The following is a 22,100-nucleotide window of genomic DNA, read 5'->3' as shown; positions in this document are numbered from 1 at the left end:
GGTATTGACGTAGTGCAGATGTCCTACTCTTTGAACAGCTGTTCTCTGTAACAAATGTGCTCTTCTTTCAGGCCTGGAGACAGTAATCATGAAAGGGTTGGTCACTAATTTAGGGGGAAGTGGGCAGTTAATCTATAATGAGGGTAATAGTGGGAATCATACTAAATCTAAGTTTTACATCACAGTGTCTCAAATTGAGTGCTTCGATAGATGCTCACCGCTTTTAGTGTAAGTAGTGTGGATCTGAAGCAGGATGTAGTGAATGCAGTTAAAGCAGAATTTCAAGGCTGTTTCTGTAAAATGCAACAGTTAGGATGTACACAAAGTCATTGAGAGTGGTTTGAAGTGAAATGTTTAATGGAAGAGAAACTTGCCAGGTGTTGTGATGGTAAAATATTGGTAAATCTGAAAATATAAGCATTAGTTATTCTGCTTCATCACTCCCTGCATGTACCTCTCTGCTGTGAATTAAAAATATTATTTACAATAAAATCATTTTAAAATAATAATACATATTTTTTTAATTATACGCATGATAAATTACAATCGACCAACTTTCAAATACAGCAAAATATGTTTAAGTAAATAGATCATAATATAATCCTTGCAACTATCTAAGGTCTGAAGATTTTTATTTATTTATTTATTTATTTTGAATGCAAAATAGCGTCCCCAACATGGTGCTGAGCCCCTAAAACACTGGCGTTTCAATAAAGACTCATTACGAGACCCCTTTCTCTCCCCAAGCCTAGCAAAAGTGGAGCCCATTTCTGAGATTACAGTAATCAGTTTCATAAGTGGTGTGATGTAACCGGTGCTTGTGCAACACTGGTACCTGCAGTGCTGGCAGGATGAGCAGTGTGTTTGGAGCTGCCAGACAGATCAGAGTCTGCGCCCTTTGCCTGCAATCACAGTCTCCCTCGCTCCAATTTATAGGTCGAATTTGCCACAATCATAATGAAAGCAAAATACATGGCACAGATCTAATTTATATTTATATTGAGCTGAGTACTGGCATATGACATGCTACATAATTCTTGCCACTTATATAATGCATGTTGAGTGTAGTCATATAATAGGTTACAGATTGTGGAAAACATATTGTATGTTTTCCCCCATCCAAAGATTCCCAAAATGTCCTGTAGTCTCCTGTTTATCAAGCTGAACATCCCCAAATGCCCACAGCAGACAAACAAGTATGCCTGTAAATGCTATGCTTAAACTGACCTAAATGTTAGAATGGCAGCCCGTCACAAATGTCATCCCAGTGCCTTAGAGAATACATGAAGCCAAACATTTATGCAACACATTTCTGCTAATTGCCATCACTGAATCACACAAAACGGATAACAGTGTTGTTTTGCAATGCATTATCATTGGTTTAGAGTGCTGTAGCCCCTTAGCCCTTGCACTTCCGTCCCCGTATTCCAGAGAAACACTGTACAGCACATGCTGTTATCTTCAGATTGTATGTAGCTTTAGAGGATGCTGATGAGGGCAGTGAATACAGGTCTTGTGCACTTATCCAGCACATGCTGCCTGTACCAAGGCTCCAGCTGACCACTCTGTCACCCTGTCCAGAACATGCTCCAGAGCACATCCAGTGTCAAATCAGTGCTGACCTAAGGCCTGTATATGCCCCCTCAATGACCCTTAAGCTTCCTCTCTTAGCAGAATGCTCTCCGTTGGTCTGTAGCATATGCATACAATAGGGATCATTCGACCACATTGGTTTAAATTCAGAGCTGAAAACACTTCAAGTTTTTAACAGATTAAAATTATTTTGCTTTGAGTGACCCTAATATAATTATAATAATATATAATCAAATAAATGATTGATCATTCCATTTTGTCAACACAAAAACAATCATGACACTAATAAAACTGCTCAATGTTTTTATAGTTTTAGCAAATTTTGAGTATTACTCAATAACACAGCTTTGGTGTACACACATAAAATCAGGAGATTTTTATTACATCACAAAGTTGGCTTAATTTTAGAAAATGTGTTTCTATAATCCAGAGGTGTGGCTAAAATAAGGCTCTGCCTACAGACTAAAACTCCATGTCGTTTGATAGTAACATGAAAACATGGGACAGCAATTTTTGAACCAAGATATTTAAACTCTTGATGAAGCTAAATCTTCTAACCTTAATTAAAAATAAAATAAAAGGATGTTTTTATGAACACCATTGATAAAAAGTATAAGTTTTACTTTGACAAGTTGAAATATAAGGGTTAGGGTTTGTGCAGTCACCTCCCAAAAGAAAATACTTTATATACATTTGGCTTATTATTAATACACTGGGTTTAAGTAGATCATAATAAAATCCTTGCAATAAAAAGGTCTAAATACCTAATTATACATACATATATATATATATATATATATATATATATATATATATATATATATATATATATATATGGTTTTGTTTTTTTTCGTTACTGAATTAATTAGGTACACTGGTCCATATACGCTTAGATACAGCTTTTAACCTAATTTATATTTTCATTTTTCTTTTTCATTTCTCATTTCTGAGTGTTTATTTGTGGAGGTAGCAGTTGGCAGCGCAGGTATGCTTTTTTGCACAGTTTTCTGTGAGCAGGGGTTTGAGTAGTCCTCCACCTTGTGGCTGGGAAGGCTAACTGCAGTCATGGTACATTACAAAAAAAGCTAACTTTAAAGGAGATGCGAACATTGTAGTCATATTTCTGTAAATATGACATGATGACATATTTCTGTAAATATGACAAAGACATGACCTCATTAAAATGATGTGAGCAAATATCTACCATGTATAGCTACCATTTATATATCAGTAGCTGAAATATTTTAATGATACTGTTACTGTATTGATAAATAAAAATAAAGAAACAGACTGTATTTGTTCATATATGTCATCTGGTCAAGTTGCCACTGCTTGACAAGCTATGAAATTGAGGCGGTCATAATAAAGGCAAGAGGGAAGCCCACTCCTGTTCTTCTTTCAGACCAGAGCTTTTGGGCCAGAGCCTAAAGGCCATTAATCAGAATACAGCTGCTCTGTGTGTGTGTGTGTGTGTGTGTGTGTGTGTGTGTGTGTGTGTGTGTGTGTGTGAGAGAGAGAGAGAGAGAGTGAGCAGGGGTCTGCTAGCACTAATGACTAGTGAGGACACAGAGCTTTCAGCACCTCTGAGCTGAACTCAGGCTCTTCCCTGAGGCACCTCCATCACACTCACTTCCTCCAGTGTGTACATGGTGGCTGTCATTTGTCACTGTGTTGGGCTGCTCCTCTGAAAGATCGCTCCTGAGCCTCCTGAGTCTGTCCCACTCTCCAGCTGAAAACTGGGCCAGAACAGTGGCGTTTTGACAGATGGGTCGACCCACCATGCAACCCTGTCGCTCCTGCTGATCCGTTTGAATGAGCTCTGTAGGAATGGTAATATCTGGCATGGATTTAAAGAGGGAGAAAAACCTGGCCAGCTACTAAAGCAGCTGGAGCGGGTTGACTCTGCTGTGTCATTGGTGGGCTAGGAATTGTAATGGAATGGATATGCTATTTTACGGAGAAAATTTAGCATCTAGCTGTGGCATAATAGAAGCTGGCAGAGGGCTTAGGCTTTCTATTGGCCATTTGGCCTGGGGGTCAAACTTCTGTGAAACTGTGGCACGTATCTGTTTTAGTATCCAAACTACACACCTAAATCAACATACAGGTGTCTTAAACTGTGGTGAGTTGATCATGTGGTTTCTGACTCTGTGACATATTATTACGTACAAAAAACTGACAGAAGTACAGATGGAAATTAGGCTTCAAGGTGGCTGCTACTGTTGTTTGTAGCTTTGAGACACTTTTTTGTCCATATTTCTGGACAAAATTTCATTTCATGCTTTCAGGCAAGACTGTGGTGATATAGGTATCCAGTTGCTAATTCCTACCAATAATTGATGAAGGATTTTTTTATTCTGGAAAAGGAGAATGTTTAAGCAATGCTGGGTTACTTTGCTAAAATAACTGCATTTTATTCCTTTTAATACATTTGAAATGTTACACTTCTCTGTAGTTCTGATCCAGGCAGATGTAGTCCCAATTTGTACATTTTATAAGGGTATTGACACTCACATGCTGAGCGTTTTAACACAGTTTTAACACTAAATGGTCTTGAACGCTGGAGTTAATGTACTCTACAACTGCTAATCACGGACCTTTAACCCTGAACGTTGGCACACAGACTGCTGGTCACAACAGCAATGCAGAAAACAGTCTCTCATAGCTAGTAGCTAACATCGATGATTAGGAGACAAATTGACTTATTTGCATTTAGAAGGACTCCAGCTGATTTCCTCACATGTTTAATCTACAACAAGAAAAAGTCAGTCTCTAAAAAGTCGCAACGCTGAACTCAACTTCTCGTTCACCAGCTTCTCGTTTGAATTTTCACGTTCCACCTTAAATGGTGCAGCAGTTCATTCCTTAGAAACATAATCATGGCAAAAGTGAAAGAAGCTGACTTTGTAAATCTTTTTGGATGTTGTGGTAGGCGCTATCTTGATGGACATTGCAATGCTTCTTGATCCATGGCGCCCCACCGAAGCAAGCAATCAAGCCACCCTGTGCTGAGCCCTCATGCATAACACCAACCAAGTGCCACCTGGCATCCTTGACTGGTGAATAATCTATACCAATTTCCAACTTTTCTCCAGTTTGACCCAGGAGCCATTAATTCTATGAGAACAGTGGGCAGGCTCTGTGGGCAGAGATTTATAGTATGCGCAGACAGCTGTGGATGATGAATGGGCGTGTCACTGCAGGCCCACCGCAGACCGAGAGGGGGCCAGGGGCACACGCTGGACCTCGCTAATGCGCATGGCCACTCTTCCAGCGCCCACTCCTCTCACAACATGGCCACCACAGCTAAGCCGCAGCCCTAAACCCCGTCAGACATCTCAATCTCTTGCTGCTCTCGCGGAGTTTATCAAACCAGCACGCACAGCCAGGGGCTGATGGCCTTTCTGTAGCCGCCGTATTACGGCCAGGGTTTATGGTGTCTCTATGATTGTGGAGAAATGTGTGGTAAATGGCTTGTGGGATAAATCGCCTCCTGTTCAGCCAAACCTTACATAAGAACTTCAGCTATCTCCACACAGGGTCCCCCCACCACCAGTTTATTTCAGAGCAAGTCTGCAAGGCAAGATAACGGCCTGATGAAATTCTACTCCATCCGCATATTCAAACAAGTTTCATTCTGCCTCCACACTCAGTCAGCCTTCATATTCACTCACGGCTGAATCCATTTCATCTACAGACTTTAAATAGGCAGATGCTTGGTGCGAGTCTGTTCCTGGCTATCTATAGAATAAGGCTCAATTACTCCCACCTCTATTTTCTCATGTCCCAGCAGACACACCTTACGCCAGGTGCTGATAGATAAAGCTCCGGCATTATATTCAAATGTCATGATTGCGTGGTTACCGTTTCAAAGCAACTGCGACTTGCCAGTCTTGGCACCCAAGGGGACAAATATTTGTTCTCAGCAGTGATGTTTTTTGGCCCTGAGTGACATCACTAACCTTTCTGTGACGATTAATCACCGCTTTCCCAAAGTCAATTAATTCAATTTGGGGCTCCTGAGAGGATCATTGCGACGAACAGTTTGAACAGTTTCGACACATAAAATGTGATTTCAGAAGTCCAGAGCAGATTGGTTCAGAGAGGGGATTGGACTGGGCAGCTCCCCTGCTGGAATAAACCAGCTGACATTTCGTGTGCCGATTAGAGTTCATCAAAATGACAGCGCTTTAGGATGGCATTCAACGAAAGAGTATCAGCCTGTGTCATGAAATGACTGCCTCTCGTGATGTGCAGAGATTTCCGAGGTAAAACTTGATAATGAAAGATAATGAAAGATGCACCAGTTAAGCCTCTTAGAGGATGAATCGAAGCCATAATATTAACCATAACACCTCTTTTTGTACCTCTTGTGCGGGTGTTAACAGTTTATGTGTGGATTGCAAATCACGCTTTTAGACAGCTGTGAGAAAAGCTCTGTGTTTGCCTCTGGATTGACTGGATTCAGTTGAAAATGCACATCACAACTGCTGATAATAGCTGTCATATTATTGAGCTGGGGGAACTGCACTGAGCTCATATGAATAATTAGGATTGACCTGGTGCCAGATAAGCTTGGCCCCATGTCATTGGAATATTACTCGGTATCAAACAGTGGCTGAAGCAGTGGAGAGTCAGCATGCTGAGAGAGGACGCATCGATGAGGTCTGATTTTTTGATAAGACACAAAGAAATTAGTTGATAAATTAATATTGAGCTCAGTTTTATGTTGAAAAATATCTCCTAAATGAATAATGGCTTGCCTTTATTTGATAGTGTTCCATTACATGATGAAAGCTGTAACTGTAGTTGTGAAACTTTTTGTTAATAGTGTCCATGTATGAACATGCTTTTATACTATAGATTTAAGGGAAAACATATATAGACCCAGTGACATTAAATGTGTGGCCTTCGGGGGAATGTGTGAGACTTGTGAGTCGATACATCTGGACCGTTGTAATTTGCAGACTGAAAGTACAGGCTGGTGTTTGAAACAACAGTAATGACAGCGGCATCTGTTTCCTGTCCTGAGAAAGTGTTTTGGAGCTTGTGTGCGAGGCACATTGTGCCTGACCTATGCATGGCTTTGTTTGAGGAATGGATCCCCCCAGGGATGGCGATATTTATGATGTAGCTGATAAGGCTGGTGGAGGAGGCTTGTCCTCCACAGGGAAAACAGACAATCTCTCAGTGCTGCTCTTTCCTCCAGGCAAGAGAGAGATGGGCTGATTTACAGCCGCATCCACCAGGATTATCTGTAATCTCGGCCTGAGAAACGCGGCTGATTTTCTGCAACTGTAGCCAGACTGTATCCACAGAGCTCTTTGGTTCAAAACATAACCAAGAAAAGATCCACCCTTCAGAGTGAAGTTTAGTGTTAGTAGATGATTTTGCACCCTAGCAAATCCACATTGGCACATGTGAAATTATGGGTATGCTTTGCCTCATTTAAAATTTTTGTTACTTTTAAATATGAAGAAATACCTGCAAATGGTTTTTTACTATAGCACAGCTGTTTGCTACAACACTGACCAATTACTTATACAGTTATACAAATACTTATACAGGCTCTAATGATTCTGAGACTCCATAAGAGCATAACTGGCAATGCGTTAGTGGATGTAGTTCAGCACAGCAAAAATAAAAATAATAATAAAATAACAAAACTCTCTCACTTTTGCAGTTTTTCTATAGATAAATGGCAAAAAGTTTCACACAGCTTTTTAATCAGTGTCAAGTTATTGCAAGCAAACATAGAAGATATGTTCATTCTTTAAAAGCATTTTGAATGCCTAGGTATTACTAATCTTTCACTCTTAAAAAAGATGGTTCTTCAAGGGTTCTTTAGTAAAGAAAATAGTTCCTTATAGATCAAACAACACTCAAAGAACCCTTTGCATGATTAAAGGGTTCTTTTCATCATTACAGGGTTCTTCACACCGATGGAGAATGTGCTGTAGATGGTTCTATATAGAGCCTTTTTGAAATGGGTTCTGTATAGCACCCAAAAGGGTTCTGCTGTTGTTATGATGTCAAGATTGCATCAATAGAAGCTATTAGTGCTATATAGAACCCTTTTCAAAATGTTTCTATATAGAACCATATGCAGTACATTCCTCTTCAATCTGAAGAACGCTTTCATGATGCCCTTTAATCATGCAGAGGGTTCTTTGAGTGCTTGTGGTTCTACATAGAATCATTTCCTTTACTGAGGAACCCTTGATGAAGCATCTTTTAAAGAGTTTAGGAGAGCAGAGCAGGAAAAAAAAATACATGTTTGGTGACTCCCTCTCCTGTGAGTGGAAAGTAGGTTTTTACACATGTGAAAGTGACATATTCACTAGTAAAAATGCATTTCTATCAAGTTAAAACCAAGTTTGTAAGAGTCTACATTTAATATTTGATTTTCACATATGCAAATCAAATTCCTGATATCATAAATGAAATATTTTCTAGTTGAAATTAAAGTTTCACATGTTTAAATTGAATTGCTGTGATCAGTAAAACTAGAAAATGAAAGCTAAAACATCTTGCCATAGTAATTTGAATTTAAGATCATCATGGTAGAAGTAAACTCACTTTCGATGAATATTTTACTTTTACCACTGTCCTAAGGACCCAAAAGATGATGTCAGATTTTAAATTCAGCCAAGGGGAGGTCTGGTGCACTTCTATTATAGACAGTGCTGTTTTTTGCCCAGTTTCGTCAAGCTATTACCATATGTATCAGCAAAAGCAGTCCTGGATGCACAAGCCCCCCCTGGCTATAGTCAGTTACCATTTAGAGACATTCATTGTGTGGGAGTGACCTGGCCTATTGGTGGGTCATATTCTGAATAAAATCAACTTGCTCAGTCTTTCTATTCATCACTTATTCACCTGTAGCCTCCTTAAAATACCTTATAAGCATAAAGCACACGTCACCATAACTCTGTGCTTCTATTGTCTTCATCACTACAGGTTGTTTATAAAAACAATGACATCAGGTTAGAGCTGTCACGGCTGGCTCGTATCGTGGACCCCAAGATGAAGATCCAGGGAGACGTGGTGTTTAAATGTGAGAATGTGGCCACCCTTGACCCAATCTCCTTCGAAACGCCTGAGGCCTACATCAGCCTGCCTAAGTGGAACACAAAGCGCATGGGCTCCATCTCCTTTGATTTCCGCACCTCCGAGCCCAATGGCCTGATCCTCTTCACTCACGGGAAACCACAGGACAGAAAGGCCCCCGGCAGCCAGAAGAACACCAAGGTGGACTTCTTTGCAGTAGAGCTGCTGGATGGAAGCCTCTATCTGCTGCTAGATATGGGCTCAGGCACAATCAAGGTGAAGGCCACACAGAACAAGGTGAACGATGGGGCGTGGTACCATGTGGACATCCAGAGAGATGGAAGATCAGGTGAGTATTCGTCACAACTCAGACTGATTGTATTTATGTGCACACGTCAGGCCTGGGCAATATGGTGAAGTAATCGGATATTGTTGAAGCAATTTAAGTAGAGGGTATTCATTTACCATTAAACAGCTTGTAAATATGTTGGGAAATTGGGGTTCACACTAAGAAGTGTGTGAGGTGTAACAATGGTAACAATAGAGAGAGTTAATTTGTTAAGAAGCTTCTGGTAGTTCTTTCTGCTATTCACTTTAATGCTAGCTTTATTGCACAGCTCTTCACCTTATTTATTTTGCTTTATTGTAAGTTTAGCTTGAGTATGTGGAACCGGCTTGCTTCAAAGTGACTCACTGCAGTAAAACAATCTAAAGTAACTGGGTATATTGTCCTAAAGCAGCTAACTCTAACCTGGAGAGAAAGCTTTGTTGGTCCCCTCTAAATCTGTGAAAACAGGATCAGAATAAGGTAGTAAATAATATCACATAATATGTACACATGTTGTTTTATTCACTTTTACTGTTAAAACAATAAGTTAAAATTTTCCCTTTAAAAGACTATGATAGAATAAATTCCCCGCTGTCTCTGCTGCATTTTATTTACTGTGCAGCTTTAGTGTCCTTGTGATTAGCTGAATTATGAAAACACTGCTGTAATGACAGGAACACTGTTTTTTAATGTATAAAGTATGTAGATGTGGTTTAAATCACTAGCAGTCTGAGGTATCTCCAGCAGGGAGTGTACAAGTTGCCATAAACCTGCACCAGAAGAGGCTCATGCAGGCACGTGTTATAATCTATTATAATGACAGAGGAAGTACTTCTCAAAAGATGTTGGGTTACTATAAATAAAAAATAAAATGATATTTAATATTTGGTTTTATGTATAACCGATAATCACAATTTTTTAAGTAGAAAGTATTCCAATTGTTTTTCAGGCCTGGCACACAAACAAATTTGGGGTGCACAACATGAACAAAATACTATTATTGTGATTGCAGTAGATATTATGATATATCTTGCAAAACATTGCATTTTATATTGGAAAATCAATAATATGCTGGTAAATGTGACCATAATTTACAAATGGGCAATAACTTATCAAGCCGCATTAAGAAAAGCTAAGTAGCTAGCTAACTGATCATTCTCTGTAACATTATTTATCATTAGACATCATATTAAAATTATTTTTAGCAAATACAATAACCCAGATAAAATGTAGCTTACCTTAGAGACATTATAATTCTGTCTGTTAATAGTTTTGATATTGAGCCATGAGTTTGGTTTGTCATCCAGATGTTTTCAGATCCAAAAATGAAACAAAACCTCCAGAGGATCATTATAATGTAGTGTCAAGCATTATGCATTCCTCAGTAACACCTTTCCATCATTTTTTAGTGTAATAATTCTGACTAATTTGCTACCACTGCCGTTCTCACAGTGGGTGTCCTTTAAAGAGTTCTATCAATGTTTTTCCTCTGCTTGACAATTTACAATTTTACAGAAAGATTTCCATCATTTAGTTGGATTACATGAATATCATGATTCTTCAAAACATCCACAGAAACTCTTATCTGGACCTGTGATTTATTCAGGATGCCCAGAGCACACTGTGAAAAACGTTGTGATTGGTTAGAGGGATTATTTGCATGTTATAGCCTTTTGGAGTATCAGTGTTGCCAAGGGCAACATCATAGTAAAAATTAACAAACTATATTTTGCAGCCTTAGCACAAACAAGATTTTTCTGTTTTGTGTACAATATCCATTGACTGTTCCAACCTCAGAAACCAAAGACATTTTTAGCTTATTTTAATTGTCTAATAAAAGTTGCATTTTCTATTAAAATGTTTATATATTCTCGCAAAGGGTGTTTTTTCTTATTTTCCATCAGCCAGGAGACAGGGTCCCCACAAAGATCCAAATAGTCTCAACCATTTCTGTTTTAATTTCATAAACACTTTTAATTAAAACCATTACTTATTTTCAATGAGAATAATCTAATAGAAATAAGGCGGCTGCAAAATGTGTTTTGTACTGACTGTCATTTTGTCTCTCCCTCATTGTTACTTCATGCTTCTTAATGTGATGCTCTTAGCCTCTGTGTTATCAGCAAATGGCAGGAGATCTGCGCAAGCTGAATAAATGGACGTCAGTGCTAGTTAATGACTCCAGTTCTTTTACTAAACTCAATGAGAACCCCAACTGTATAACTCTGACAGTCGTGGAAACAGTTGGATATAAATGCAAAAACACATTCCAGACCATTTCGGAAAGTATTTAGCATTACAGACAAGTGCTACAGTGTGAGTGTGTATCAACCACAGTACATTTGTTAAATGCTTAAGTCGCTGCTTCTTTGCTTTTTCTCTCTCTCTCTCTCTCTCTCTCTCTCTCTCTCTCTCTCTCTCTCTCTCTCTCTCTCTCTCTCTCTGTCTCTCGCCCTTGAATATCTGTGCTCGGCCAAATCGATCAGTAACTACTCTATATCACTTCATAGCACAAGGTTCTCCAGAAGGTCTCTGGGGATATTAATAATGCAGGCTATTAGACAGCGGTGTTCACGGGACTGGGCCGATGTCACTTCTGGAGAGATTAGCCCTATTGATCCTTTCCTCCCCACCCAGACTGCTTAGTTTACACTTTACATCTGTGTGTATCTGGGAGAGGCGGCTTTACACACTCCAAACAAGGTCATAAACACAGGATAAGCCTGTAAGACAGCACTACTACTACTACTACTCTCTCTTTCTCTCTCTCTCTCTGTCTCTCTCTCTCTCTCTCTCTCTCTCTCTCTCTCTCTCTCTCTCTCTCTCTCTCTCTTCCCATACACACCTCTATGGATAACACTGTGCAGTAATTCATGCACAAGTTTGGAGTTCAGACTCACCAATAATCCTTCCTCTCTCAGATGTAGTCTCACAGGATGGATGTGTCGCAACTTTGTGTTCTTTCAGCATCCTACAAATCACCATGACATTTCAGCAAACAGGATTTACAACACGCTGCATCCGGAGCAGACCGAACACAATACTCACAAAGCTGGAAATCATCTTTATGCAAACTTTCCCAGTTCACCAAAAAATATAAGCTACGCTAAGATTGTCTGTTTGCTCTGATTTGGTCTTTATGCCTTGATATGGTTCACGTCTGTGTGTGTAAGTGATTCATATCTGTCATCAGTGTGGAAACGCCTGTGCTCTGAAATTACCTGCATGCACATGTTTTATCATCAAGTGAATCATCAAATAAGCTGCTGTGCGTGTGCATGGAAGTGATATGTGATGTTAAAAAAAGAAATAAATGAAAGTAATACAATAACATTGAATTTAGGTGTACATATAAAAGGGCTTGAAAAGATTTACACAGTGTTTGCAGTGTTTACACAGCTGACATCTTTGTCTTTTAGCCATAAAATCTGAGATTTCAGGATGCATAACACTGTTGTTGGAAAAAAAAAAAAAAACTCTGATCTCCAATTTTGTTGGTTTTCAGTTTTTGATGTAATTTGAAAATGCCTGTTGTGAAGGATGGACCATAAGAAAAAAGTCTGGTTTCATTGATTTAAATTAAAAGTAAAGTATGTTTTTTCCTTCTCCTGTAAAGTTACCATTTTGGAGATACAAGGTTTTCTGCCAACACCAGTGATATGATGATCGACATTTTCCTAAAGAGCTCTAAACTAATTAAATCATTGTGAGGTTAAAGGTTTACACCTGTGTGACTCTAAACTACTATGATTCTGTTTCTCCTGTAGGAACAATCTCAGTGAACAGCCGCCGTACCCCTTTCACCGCCAGTGGGGAGAGTGAAATCTTGGACCTGGAAGGGGACATGTACCTGGGTGGTCTCCCCGACAACCGGGCTGGCCTTATCCTACCCACCGAGCTGTGGACCGCCATGCTGAACTACGGCTACGTGGGCTGCATTAGGGACCTGTTCATCGACGGGCGCAGTAAGGACATCAGGCAGATAGCAGAGGCCCAGAATGGAGCTGGCATCAAGCCCTCCTGTAACAAGGTGTCGGGCAAGCAGTGTGAAAGCTACCCCTGCAAGAACAAGGGCGTTTGCAAGGAAGGCTGGAACCGCTTTATCTGTGACTGCACTGGCACAGGTTACTGGTCCCGCACCTGCGAGAGAGGTGAGTGAACTGCCTAGGACACTCTTCAGTAAGTCTGACGGACACTGGGGGGAAAGTCACATTGAGATGCTTCAGGTTTTTGTGATACATGTTGTGATATTTGAAAAAACAAAAATAGAGTCAGATAAACTGTCCCCAAATGCAGCTGTATCACTCTAACAATGCAAAAGATACATACAAGATTGGGATTAGATAGATAGATAGACAGACAGACAGACAGACAGGCAGATAGATAGAAATTTAGCAGCCAATAATAGTCACACAACACAGGACTGCAATAGTAATAAAGGTGTAAACAATATAACAGGAAGAATAAATATAAAATGATGCTATCTACAGGCATATATACAAATATAAGAAGATTAGGGTTTAGTCCTACTCTTCTGAAGACAAAGTAAAATCTATTAAATGCTTGTAACAATTGTCTTTCGTGCAGAACTGTACTCTGTTTAAACAACGTAGCAGCTTTCATGGCAGATTATGTGTGAGTCATTTTTAAAGTTTTTTCAATGATAGTTGCATCAGTTCAAGTGTGAACATCTTTAGAAGTCATAATGTGTTGTTACATTCGGCTAAAAACCCATTTACAATCAGCTTCACGTCTATTTGTTCAGCTTTTAACCTACAAAATCCCATCTGGTGCCATTTGTAAACAGAGGATTAGTTCTCACCTAATCATAATATATAATTAAGCTTGTTAATCTCCCAGCATGAAGCTGAGTGTTGAACAGTGAACCTGAGCTGTAGCTGGAGTTATGTCAGACTCTGTAAGAAGATTCAAGCTTTTAGAAGTGGCCCAACACGCTGCTGTTGACGAAGGCATCTTGACTCACAGTGATTCAGTGCAGCCATAATTGTGCGTGGATAATGAATGGAATGAAATTGAGGGCTAAAGAACTTCGCTTGAGTAATATCCAGTGTGGATATTTTAGTCTTTTTATTGTGTACAGAGGAAGAACCATTTCTGATTTACACTGACAAACCTGCACTGACTTTGGAGGGACTTGTATGAATACTAAACCGTGGTCTAGAAAATGTAACCTTTTTAAATCTGTTCCTTAAAATGCACTTGTTCTAAAACAGCTACATCCTTTGCCAATGTCTATTGCCATCAAATGAATTTTAGGGCTTGCTGTTGTTCAAAGTGCACCGAGGGGTCTGAATAGCATGGACTTTTGATATTTGTACTGTATGGTACAAGTAGTATCATATTTCAGTAGGTAAGATATTCTATGCACAGAGTACAATATAAGCTCATGACATTCCTGGAACAGACTTACAAATGCTATCTTCAGCAGCACTGTGGTGTATCACACACACGCACAGATACTGAGTGCAGTACAGCCTGGCCTCTACATTCATTTGTGATAAATGTCAGTCATGGTGTTTAACTCAGGCATCAAAGTGAATATTTCAGTTCATATTATCCCAAATGTGCAGGCAAAGGGAAACACTGTACCCGCATGCACAGGAGACACGGCTACACATTGTCATTCATGTCTACAGCCCTGCCACCGGGCAAAAAAAACAGCTGGCCAAACGTCTCCCATACACACACACACACACACACACACACACACAGCCACACACACACACACACACATAAGCCACATACATACATGTCAAAACCGAAATTCTGGAGACATGCCTGGTATGTTTTTAGAGGGGAGGGAGCTGGGGCGGGGTTAAGGGTTGTGTACTTTTATGTACACTATGGGTTGGTTTCCCAGGGGATTAAGCCTAGTTCTTATACAGACTTCGTGAACAGGAAAATGTAGACTAGGACTAGGCTTAATCTCTGACTGGGAAACCCACCCTCTATATCCTGAAGTTTGTTACATTTACACACACACACATCTTTTTCTGCATCATTTCAACACACCAGTTGTCCTTTATGTTGTATGAAAATTTTATGATGAATGGACCAATAGAAATGTTCTAAAATTACCTTGGAATTACATTGAAAGATGAAAATATGTTTGCCTTCTCCTGTAAAGTTACTATTTTTGAAATACTTGTTTTTCTTTCGAAATATGTACATATATGGGGCATGTTTTTACAGGTACATACAGTGGAGTCTACAAATCTGAGGCCAAATCTTGAAATAAATAAGAAAGTTTTAAAATGTTGAAAAAAAGAAAGCAAAGTTATGGCAAGTAAATATTAATGATTCAACACTTTCTCTTGGTCAGTATTCAAATTTCAACAAATTTGTGACACTGACCATGTTATGGCCTTGGTGATCAGATTTCTTTTAGTCTTATCCCTTTGGTTGAAGCCCGTGTTCAGACGACTCTCGGGTAGATTTGGTCTAGTCATCAGAGGCTTTTGCACAAATTTGCGGAGTTTAGCTCCAGTGCACTGTCACTGTCATTACAGCAAAAGGGGATCACACAGAATACTAAGAAATTCTGAAATTCATCTTAAAACTTCAGAGATTCTGCTTTTCATTAAAATTGTTATGCTGATAATAGAATTTGTAATGAAAAACTCTATTAAATCTGTGGCTGGAGAGGATCACCTCCTCAATTGTGTGATTAACAGAAAGAAGCCTGTGTGCACCTGGTGTTCTCCTCTCCTCCAACCTGTGTCAGAACGCATTATAGTGCTCTAACCTGACGCGCCACTAAACTTTAAACTAAACTAAACTCTGCAGGAAGGTAGCTCTCCACGGCCAGAGGCGGAGACCACTGTTTTAGCTGTAGTGCAGTGTCATTTTGAGCAAAATAGGCCGAAAATCAGGCCTAGCTTTTGTTATTGGGGTGCTCTATAGGACCTGAATCAAACTGCAACAAAATGTCCTGCATGGCCTTTACAGTCAGTCAGTCAGTCTCAGTTCAGTCAGTTTCACAATTAAACCTAGTTGCCAGTGTAAAGGTGATGCTCCTTGAGGCCACTGGTTTTAAACCCGCTGGTTTTCTGGTTTGCAGAATTTTGCCAGCAGGACACTTTTAAGCAAAAAGTGTTTGAATAACCAAGTAAGAAATGTTTTAAATTGTTAAGAATGTAAAATTAAAAGATGTAATGTTTAGCATTCATTTACTGCAGTAAGTTAGCATAAGACACCCTTTGGTTGATTTAATGATTTATCTTTGTTTTAAGCATATACGGTTTAATACACTACCTGTTGAATTAAAGACGCACATCTCAGTTGTACATCTTACTTTTTTTGTTAGAAAAAAATAGAGATAGTACAAAATTCACTTCATATTGTTTTAGTCGAAACTAAGGCCCAATCCCGTTTCATCCCTCACCCCTACCACTGAGCCCTAGTCCTCTATTTTGCGTGTTTACGCCTAGGGGTAGGGTGTCCTGATTTTTGTGTGATTTCTGTTGAAATTGAGGGATGAGCCGAAATGTTAGGGCTACATGGGCCTCCAAATAGAGTTTTTTCAGAGGCACACTCCAAACGAAACGTCATGAGAAAAAAGGTAAAATGGTAAGAAAAGCAAACAACAAATGTATTTTCTCTGTTAAAAATTAGAATAACCACTGAATTATCTTGTGTTATGTCATTTCAATGTATTATGGTCCTTTTCTTCTTAACAAGCATAAAAATTCGCTAGTAGTGTGCTAATGTCTTGGTAGCTAGCTAGCTGAATTTCCATTTCCACCTTAAATGGTGCAGCAGTTACATTCTAGCCTCCCAGACATCAGAACTGCTGCACTATTTAAGGTGGAACAGGAAAATTCGAACAAGTAGCTGGTGAATAGCTGAATTCAGCTTCATACCACTGAAGAATTAGGGGTGGGTGAATAAATAATTGCCCCCACCCCACACCCACCCCCACCCCCTGTGCTTTGAAGGCGTATGACTCCCTAAATGTAACTAAAGTCCAGCAGTGAGGAGCTGAACTTTACCCTCCTCTGCTGCCACTGCAGACTGACAGGGTCGCCTACAGAGCAGCGCTGGTAGCCTGTTAATGAAGTAATGTTCTTTTTATATTTGAGGGTCCCATTTCATAGAGGAAGATTGGGATGTTTGTGTGTCTGAACAGCCACGCCCATTCACAGGCTAGTGCTGTGGTGCGTTCTGCTTTACTGTAGGCATCTTCCACGGTAAAGAACCCCCCCCGGCTACAGTCCCACCTTCACTCACTAACCCAAACACAGCTCTGGCCAAAAGCAGCCCACCTTTTTCTGATGCGCATCCAATTCCATTATCTCTGGCTCCAGCTGCCCACAGGTTCAGCCCTGTCCCTGAGCCTGAGAGAGACCAGCTCTTTTTATCAGCACTCTCAGATTTGCCACTTTGTCTTGGATACAGTGGACATTTGGCTCCACCATTTCTTTTTCTAACTTGGAAACTCTGGATCCACCAACAAACACTGTCCATCTTTATTTCATACATCTGCCCACAGTCACCGCTGCTTGGGTTTCAGGTGGTTTTAGGGATGCACAGCAAAGTGATATTGAGTCTGTAGATAGAGAGAAAATTTACTGTAACCAACTGTAAACAAGATACTCATGAATAGAAGCATGAGAATCGATTATGCTCCACTTTCCGCAATTTCTTGTCAGTTTGATTAATACAAATGTGGCTGGTCTGTACCCAGAAGAACTGCTCTCAGCTGCTCCTGCAAAGAGGTCTCCTATAATGTATTGCCAACAACAAAAACAGAAAATACTTGCACACTCCACCCTCTGCTAGCTTTCTCAGAGATAAAGATGAGTTCCTTCATAATGCTATTAGCTTCCAAGTTCATCTGAGATTTTTCATTTTTTTAAATGAAGCAATTTCAGGGTCTTATTAAACAGCAGTTAAAGACTGAACGATTATGACGAGGATGGAGGAGATGTTGGCAGACACCAATACTTATGGTGTTTATGGATGATTTTCCAGGTCAGAGAGTCATTCTGTGTAACCAGGTTAAGATTTATGGCAAATGTGTGGATCTGCAGTCGTCTGTATAGCTGTGCATGACTACTGTACTCTAACGCCAAAGCCGTATGTCTTCTATAAGCACTTTAGGGAACACTGAGTGGATCGGACACAGCAGTGCTGCTGGAGTGGTCTGTCTGTCTGTCTGTCTGTCTGTTTTTCTATAAACAGAACTGTGATATTATGATTACGGTAAATGTTTTATTGTTAGTTTTGCATAACATCAAGTTTACAATACAATAGAAAATAGTCCAGGCCTGTTTTCACCTGATGACAAACAGAATACCTTTCTCTTGGCCTTACCGATCAAAGTTAGGGGTGTACCCATATGGAAACTGTGAGCCGATGATAATATTTTTAATGTACATATCTGCTGATGCCAATATCGATGTGCATACATAAAGGTTTTTAAAATACAGAAATTGGGACTAAATCCACCAGGAGTAGTATCTGATTTATTTCAATAGGGTTTAGAAATGCAGTAAAATGAATAAAATGTGAACGTGTTAGCACAGCAGCCCAGCATCACATAAACATTCAGCGTACAATAAGTACATCATTAAATATCTGTTTAAAATAACACATCTAAACATCTACCTGATACTGATTAGTTTACGAAAATATCTACTAATATTAAAATGATATTATTGTGCATCCCTTGTGAAAAAGTAAAAAAGTGAATAAACATGAATGTGGTCCAGGTAATAAGGTCACATTTTTCTTATCAGAAAACTGTGTTTTTGGATCCCTCTCAGTTTCTGGACGGAGCTGATTCTGATCCCTAATACATATTAAACATTATTATAAAATATCTGGGTTGTTCAAGCCTCAAAAGTACCAAATTAGAAGTGATTAGGTGAAGGTGAGATGAGTTGGGCTTGATGTGTCTGTCAGAATTGCTCCAGTAATTGGGTGCATTATTCAGCGATATGCCACGATTCGGCCTGATGATTTTTCGAATGATCTGTGTTTGTGTGTATGTTTGTGTGTGTGTGTGTGTGTGTGTGTGTGTGTGTGTGTGTGTGTGTGTATGTGTTTGTGCACACACTCACAGGACAGATGCCTATGGCAGTGTGTGTTTGTCCATGTCAGTCTCTCTGGGCTCCGCACTGCTGGCCACAGCACCTGAGTTAATCGCTATTGATTCAGGCAGTGTGAAGGTCATCAGTGCTGGCCCCGGGACTAGGGGAGCCAGAATGACCCTCAAAGCTCCAAACGCCCTGTTCGCTAACATTGCAAGTCCATTTACCACAACTCACAATGTAGTCACAAATGGACCGTAGGGACTGTTGTTATTATGGTCAAGCACTTTTTTGTATAAAATGTTTGTTTTGCCAGAATGTTCTAAACTCGCAGTCTGACATTTGACTGAAATGTGTGTTTTCCACGATGTTATATCTGTTATATCTATTGTATTTTTTCTCATACTTGTATCAGTTTGTTGACCACCAAGTGACTGTAACAGTAACAGTAATGGCACTTTATTCTAAGATAGGAATGTTAAAACACACCAATGTTCAATAAATGATGAAATGTATGATTAATGATAATTATATTAAGCTGTTAAGCATATTAATATTAAGCAGTGTAGTTTTTTGTTTTTGCTAATCAACATAAAAATAAGAGTTTATTCCATATTTTACCCATTAAAGGGGCCCATATCATTGAGTGCCCTCAATAATTTGATAATAATCCTACAGATCATAATCCTGCAGTTACCGGATTATTCAAATGGTCATGTAAACAGCTTACTCTGATTTCTTAGATCAGAATAAGGTCTAGAAATTTGATTAAGGAATCTGATAAAGGGAGCTGGATTTTAGCTCAGTAACCAGATTTCTCAGTGCATGTAAACTCTTATTCTGATTTCTTTCAGATTTCTTTTAGCACATGCACAAAAAACAAGTTTCAACATGTACTATTCGCTGCATATATATATCTATGTTTCAGCGGCTTCTGAGGCTCTGCTTTCTGCAGAGTCAATCACTACAGACCTCCAAACTTCATGTGGCCTTCAGATTAGCTCAAGAACAGCGTAGAGAGCTTCATGTAATGAGTTTCTGTGGCCGAGCATCTACATTCAAGCCGTACATCACTAAGCGCAATGCAAAGCATCTAATGCAGTGGTGTAAATCGCCGCCACCGGACTCTAGAGCAGTGGAAACGTGTTCTCTGGAGTGACGAATCACGCTTCTCCGTCTGGCCATCTGATGGACAAGTCTGGGTTTGGCGGTTGCTAGGAGAACAGTACTTGTCTGACTGTATTGTGCCAAGTATAAAGTTTGGTGGAGGGGGGATGATGATGTGGGGTTGTTTTTCAGGAGTTGGGCTCGGCCCCTTAGTTCCAGTAAAAGGAACTCTTAATGCTTCAGCAGACCAAGATATTTTGGACAATTTCATGCTCCCAACTTTGTGGGAACAGTTTGGGGACGGCCCCTTCCTGTTCCAACATGACTGAGCACCAGTGCACAAAGCAGGTCCATAAAGACGTGGATGAGCGAGTTTGGTGTGAAACAACTTGACTGGCCTGCACAGATTCCTGACCTCAACCCCATAGAACACCTTTGGGATGAATTAGAGTGGAGACTGTGAGCCAGGCCTTCTCATCCAGCATCAGTGTCTGACCTCACAAATGTGCTTCTGGGAGAACGGTCAAAAATTCCCATAAACACACTCCTAACCCTTGTGGAAAGCCTTCTCAGAAGAGTTGAAGCTGTTATAGCTGCGAAGGGTGGGCCGACATCATATTAAACCCTATGGATTAAGAACGAGATGTCACTCAATTTCATGTGTGTAAAGGCAGATGAGTGAATACATTTGGCAATATAGTCTATATATATTTATATGGAAACTAAGCTGTAAAAACATTTACTCACAAAAACCAACATAAAAAATATATTATAAAATATATATATATATATATATATATATATATATATATATATATATATTTTATTTTATTTATTTATTTTTATTTTTTTTTAGCCCACTGCAGTTTAGCCCTACTGACACACTCTGAAGACTTCTTTTTTGAAAAGGTACAATCAGAGTAGCCAATCAGGACAGAGCTCATTCATATATATCAGGCACAGTAGCAAGAACAGCCAGTGTGATTCTGAGGGTCATCTGATTACATCAGAAGATCATCAGATGAAACTTAAGAATGACTCCATCATTAAACTGTGCAAACATCTTAAGGGGACACACATTTGAAATAATATTCAGGATTTCTATGTTTTACCTTCTTTACTTTGCTAAACTGTTGTGCCTGGGACCAGATCACACACTCCATCTCATGTTCTATTGCTCAAATATAGTGTGCAGAACATTTTGTCTTTTAGATAGTGTTCAAACATGAAAGGGAAAAGTTTGTAACACAATATAAAGACTCCCTAAAGGCGTACTGTGATGATATATGGACAGAGTTACAGCCGAAAGCTTTTAGCATATTGACTTCATGTTCCAACGTCTCTGATTATGTTACAAAGAGCACACAGGGATGACACCCGTGGAGGTTTATCTCGTAATTACTCTTTCAAACCTAATCTAGGTAATTATGTCAGTGATTTTGGTTCTTCCTCAGGTTGTCGTTTCTTTTGATTGCCTGTGTCTCTTTTTTTTTGCACTCTGGAGATGATGAGGAGGTTGTGCCTCAGAAAAAGGCACAATAATTAGTCTATATCTTCTCACAGGAAAATTCACACACACACACACACACACACACACACACACACACACACACACACACACACACACACACACACACACACACATTCCCATATTCTGTCATTGAAACAAAAGAATGCATACTTACATGTTTTATCCATCACTTATAGGTACATACAAACATAACATGCATACAGACACACTATAGGACTGCAGAATAAGCTCTGAAAATCAGATTTTGTCAGTAATCTAATGAGTGTGTTTACATGCACTTGAGTAATCAGATAATGTGAAAACTCCAGGTCGACATGAGTCAGGCGGTAGTCAGATTTCTGCTTTGCAACCAGTCAATAAACTCACAAAAGAAGACGTGATGTAAACGAAATGTAAAACTCAAACTTCATGCTGTGGCTTTTTTAAAAAGGAAATA

General features: G+C 39.5%; 1 protein-coding gene across 15 annotated transcripts in view; it reads left to right on the top strand.

The window, feature by feature from the left end:
• The window catches only part of nrxn3a (neurexin 3a), a 483,992-nt gene that overhangs the window by 127,194 nt on the left and 334,698 nt on the right, over positions 1-22,100 (top strand). For all 15 annotated transcript variants that reach the window (XR_005130817.1, XR_005130816.1, XR_005130818.1 and 12 more), the window contains exons 8-9: positions 8,554-8,992; positions 12,739-13,122. Coding sequence is in view for 12 of the 15 variants with exons in the window: in XM_037542000.1 (XP_037397897.1) it covers positions 8,554-8,992; positions 12,739-13,122 (823 nt within the window). In the remaining 3 variants the exon portion in view is untranslated. The remainder of the gene's footprint in view (positions 1-8,553; positions 8,993-12,738; positions 13,123-22,100) is intronic.

This window comes from Pygocentrus nattereri, chromosome 10 (assembly GCF_015220715.1).
Source record: "Pygocentrus nattereri isolate fPygNat1 chromosome 10, fPygNat1.pri, whole genome shotgun sequence".
NCBI classification, from domain to species: Eukaryota; Metazoa; Chordata; class Actinopteri; order Characiformes; family Serrasalmidae; genus Pygocentrus; species Pygocentrus nattereri.
The sequence above is the reverse complement of the archived record's forward strand: the minus strand, read 5'-3'. Positions and strand labels throughout refer to the sequence as shown.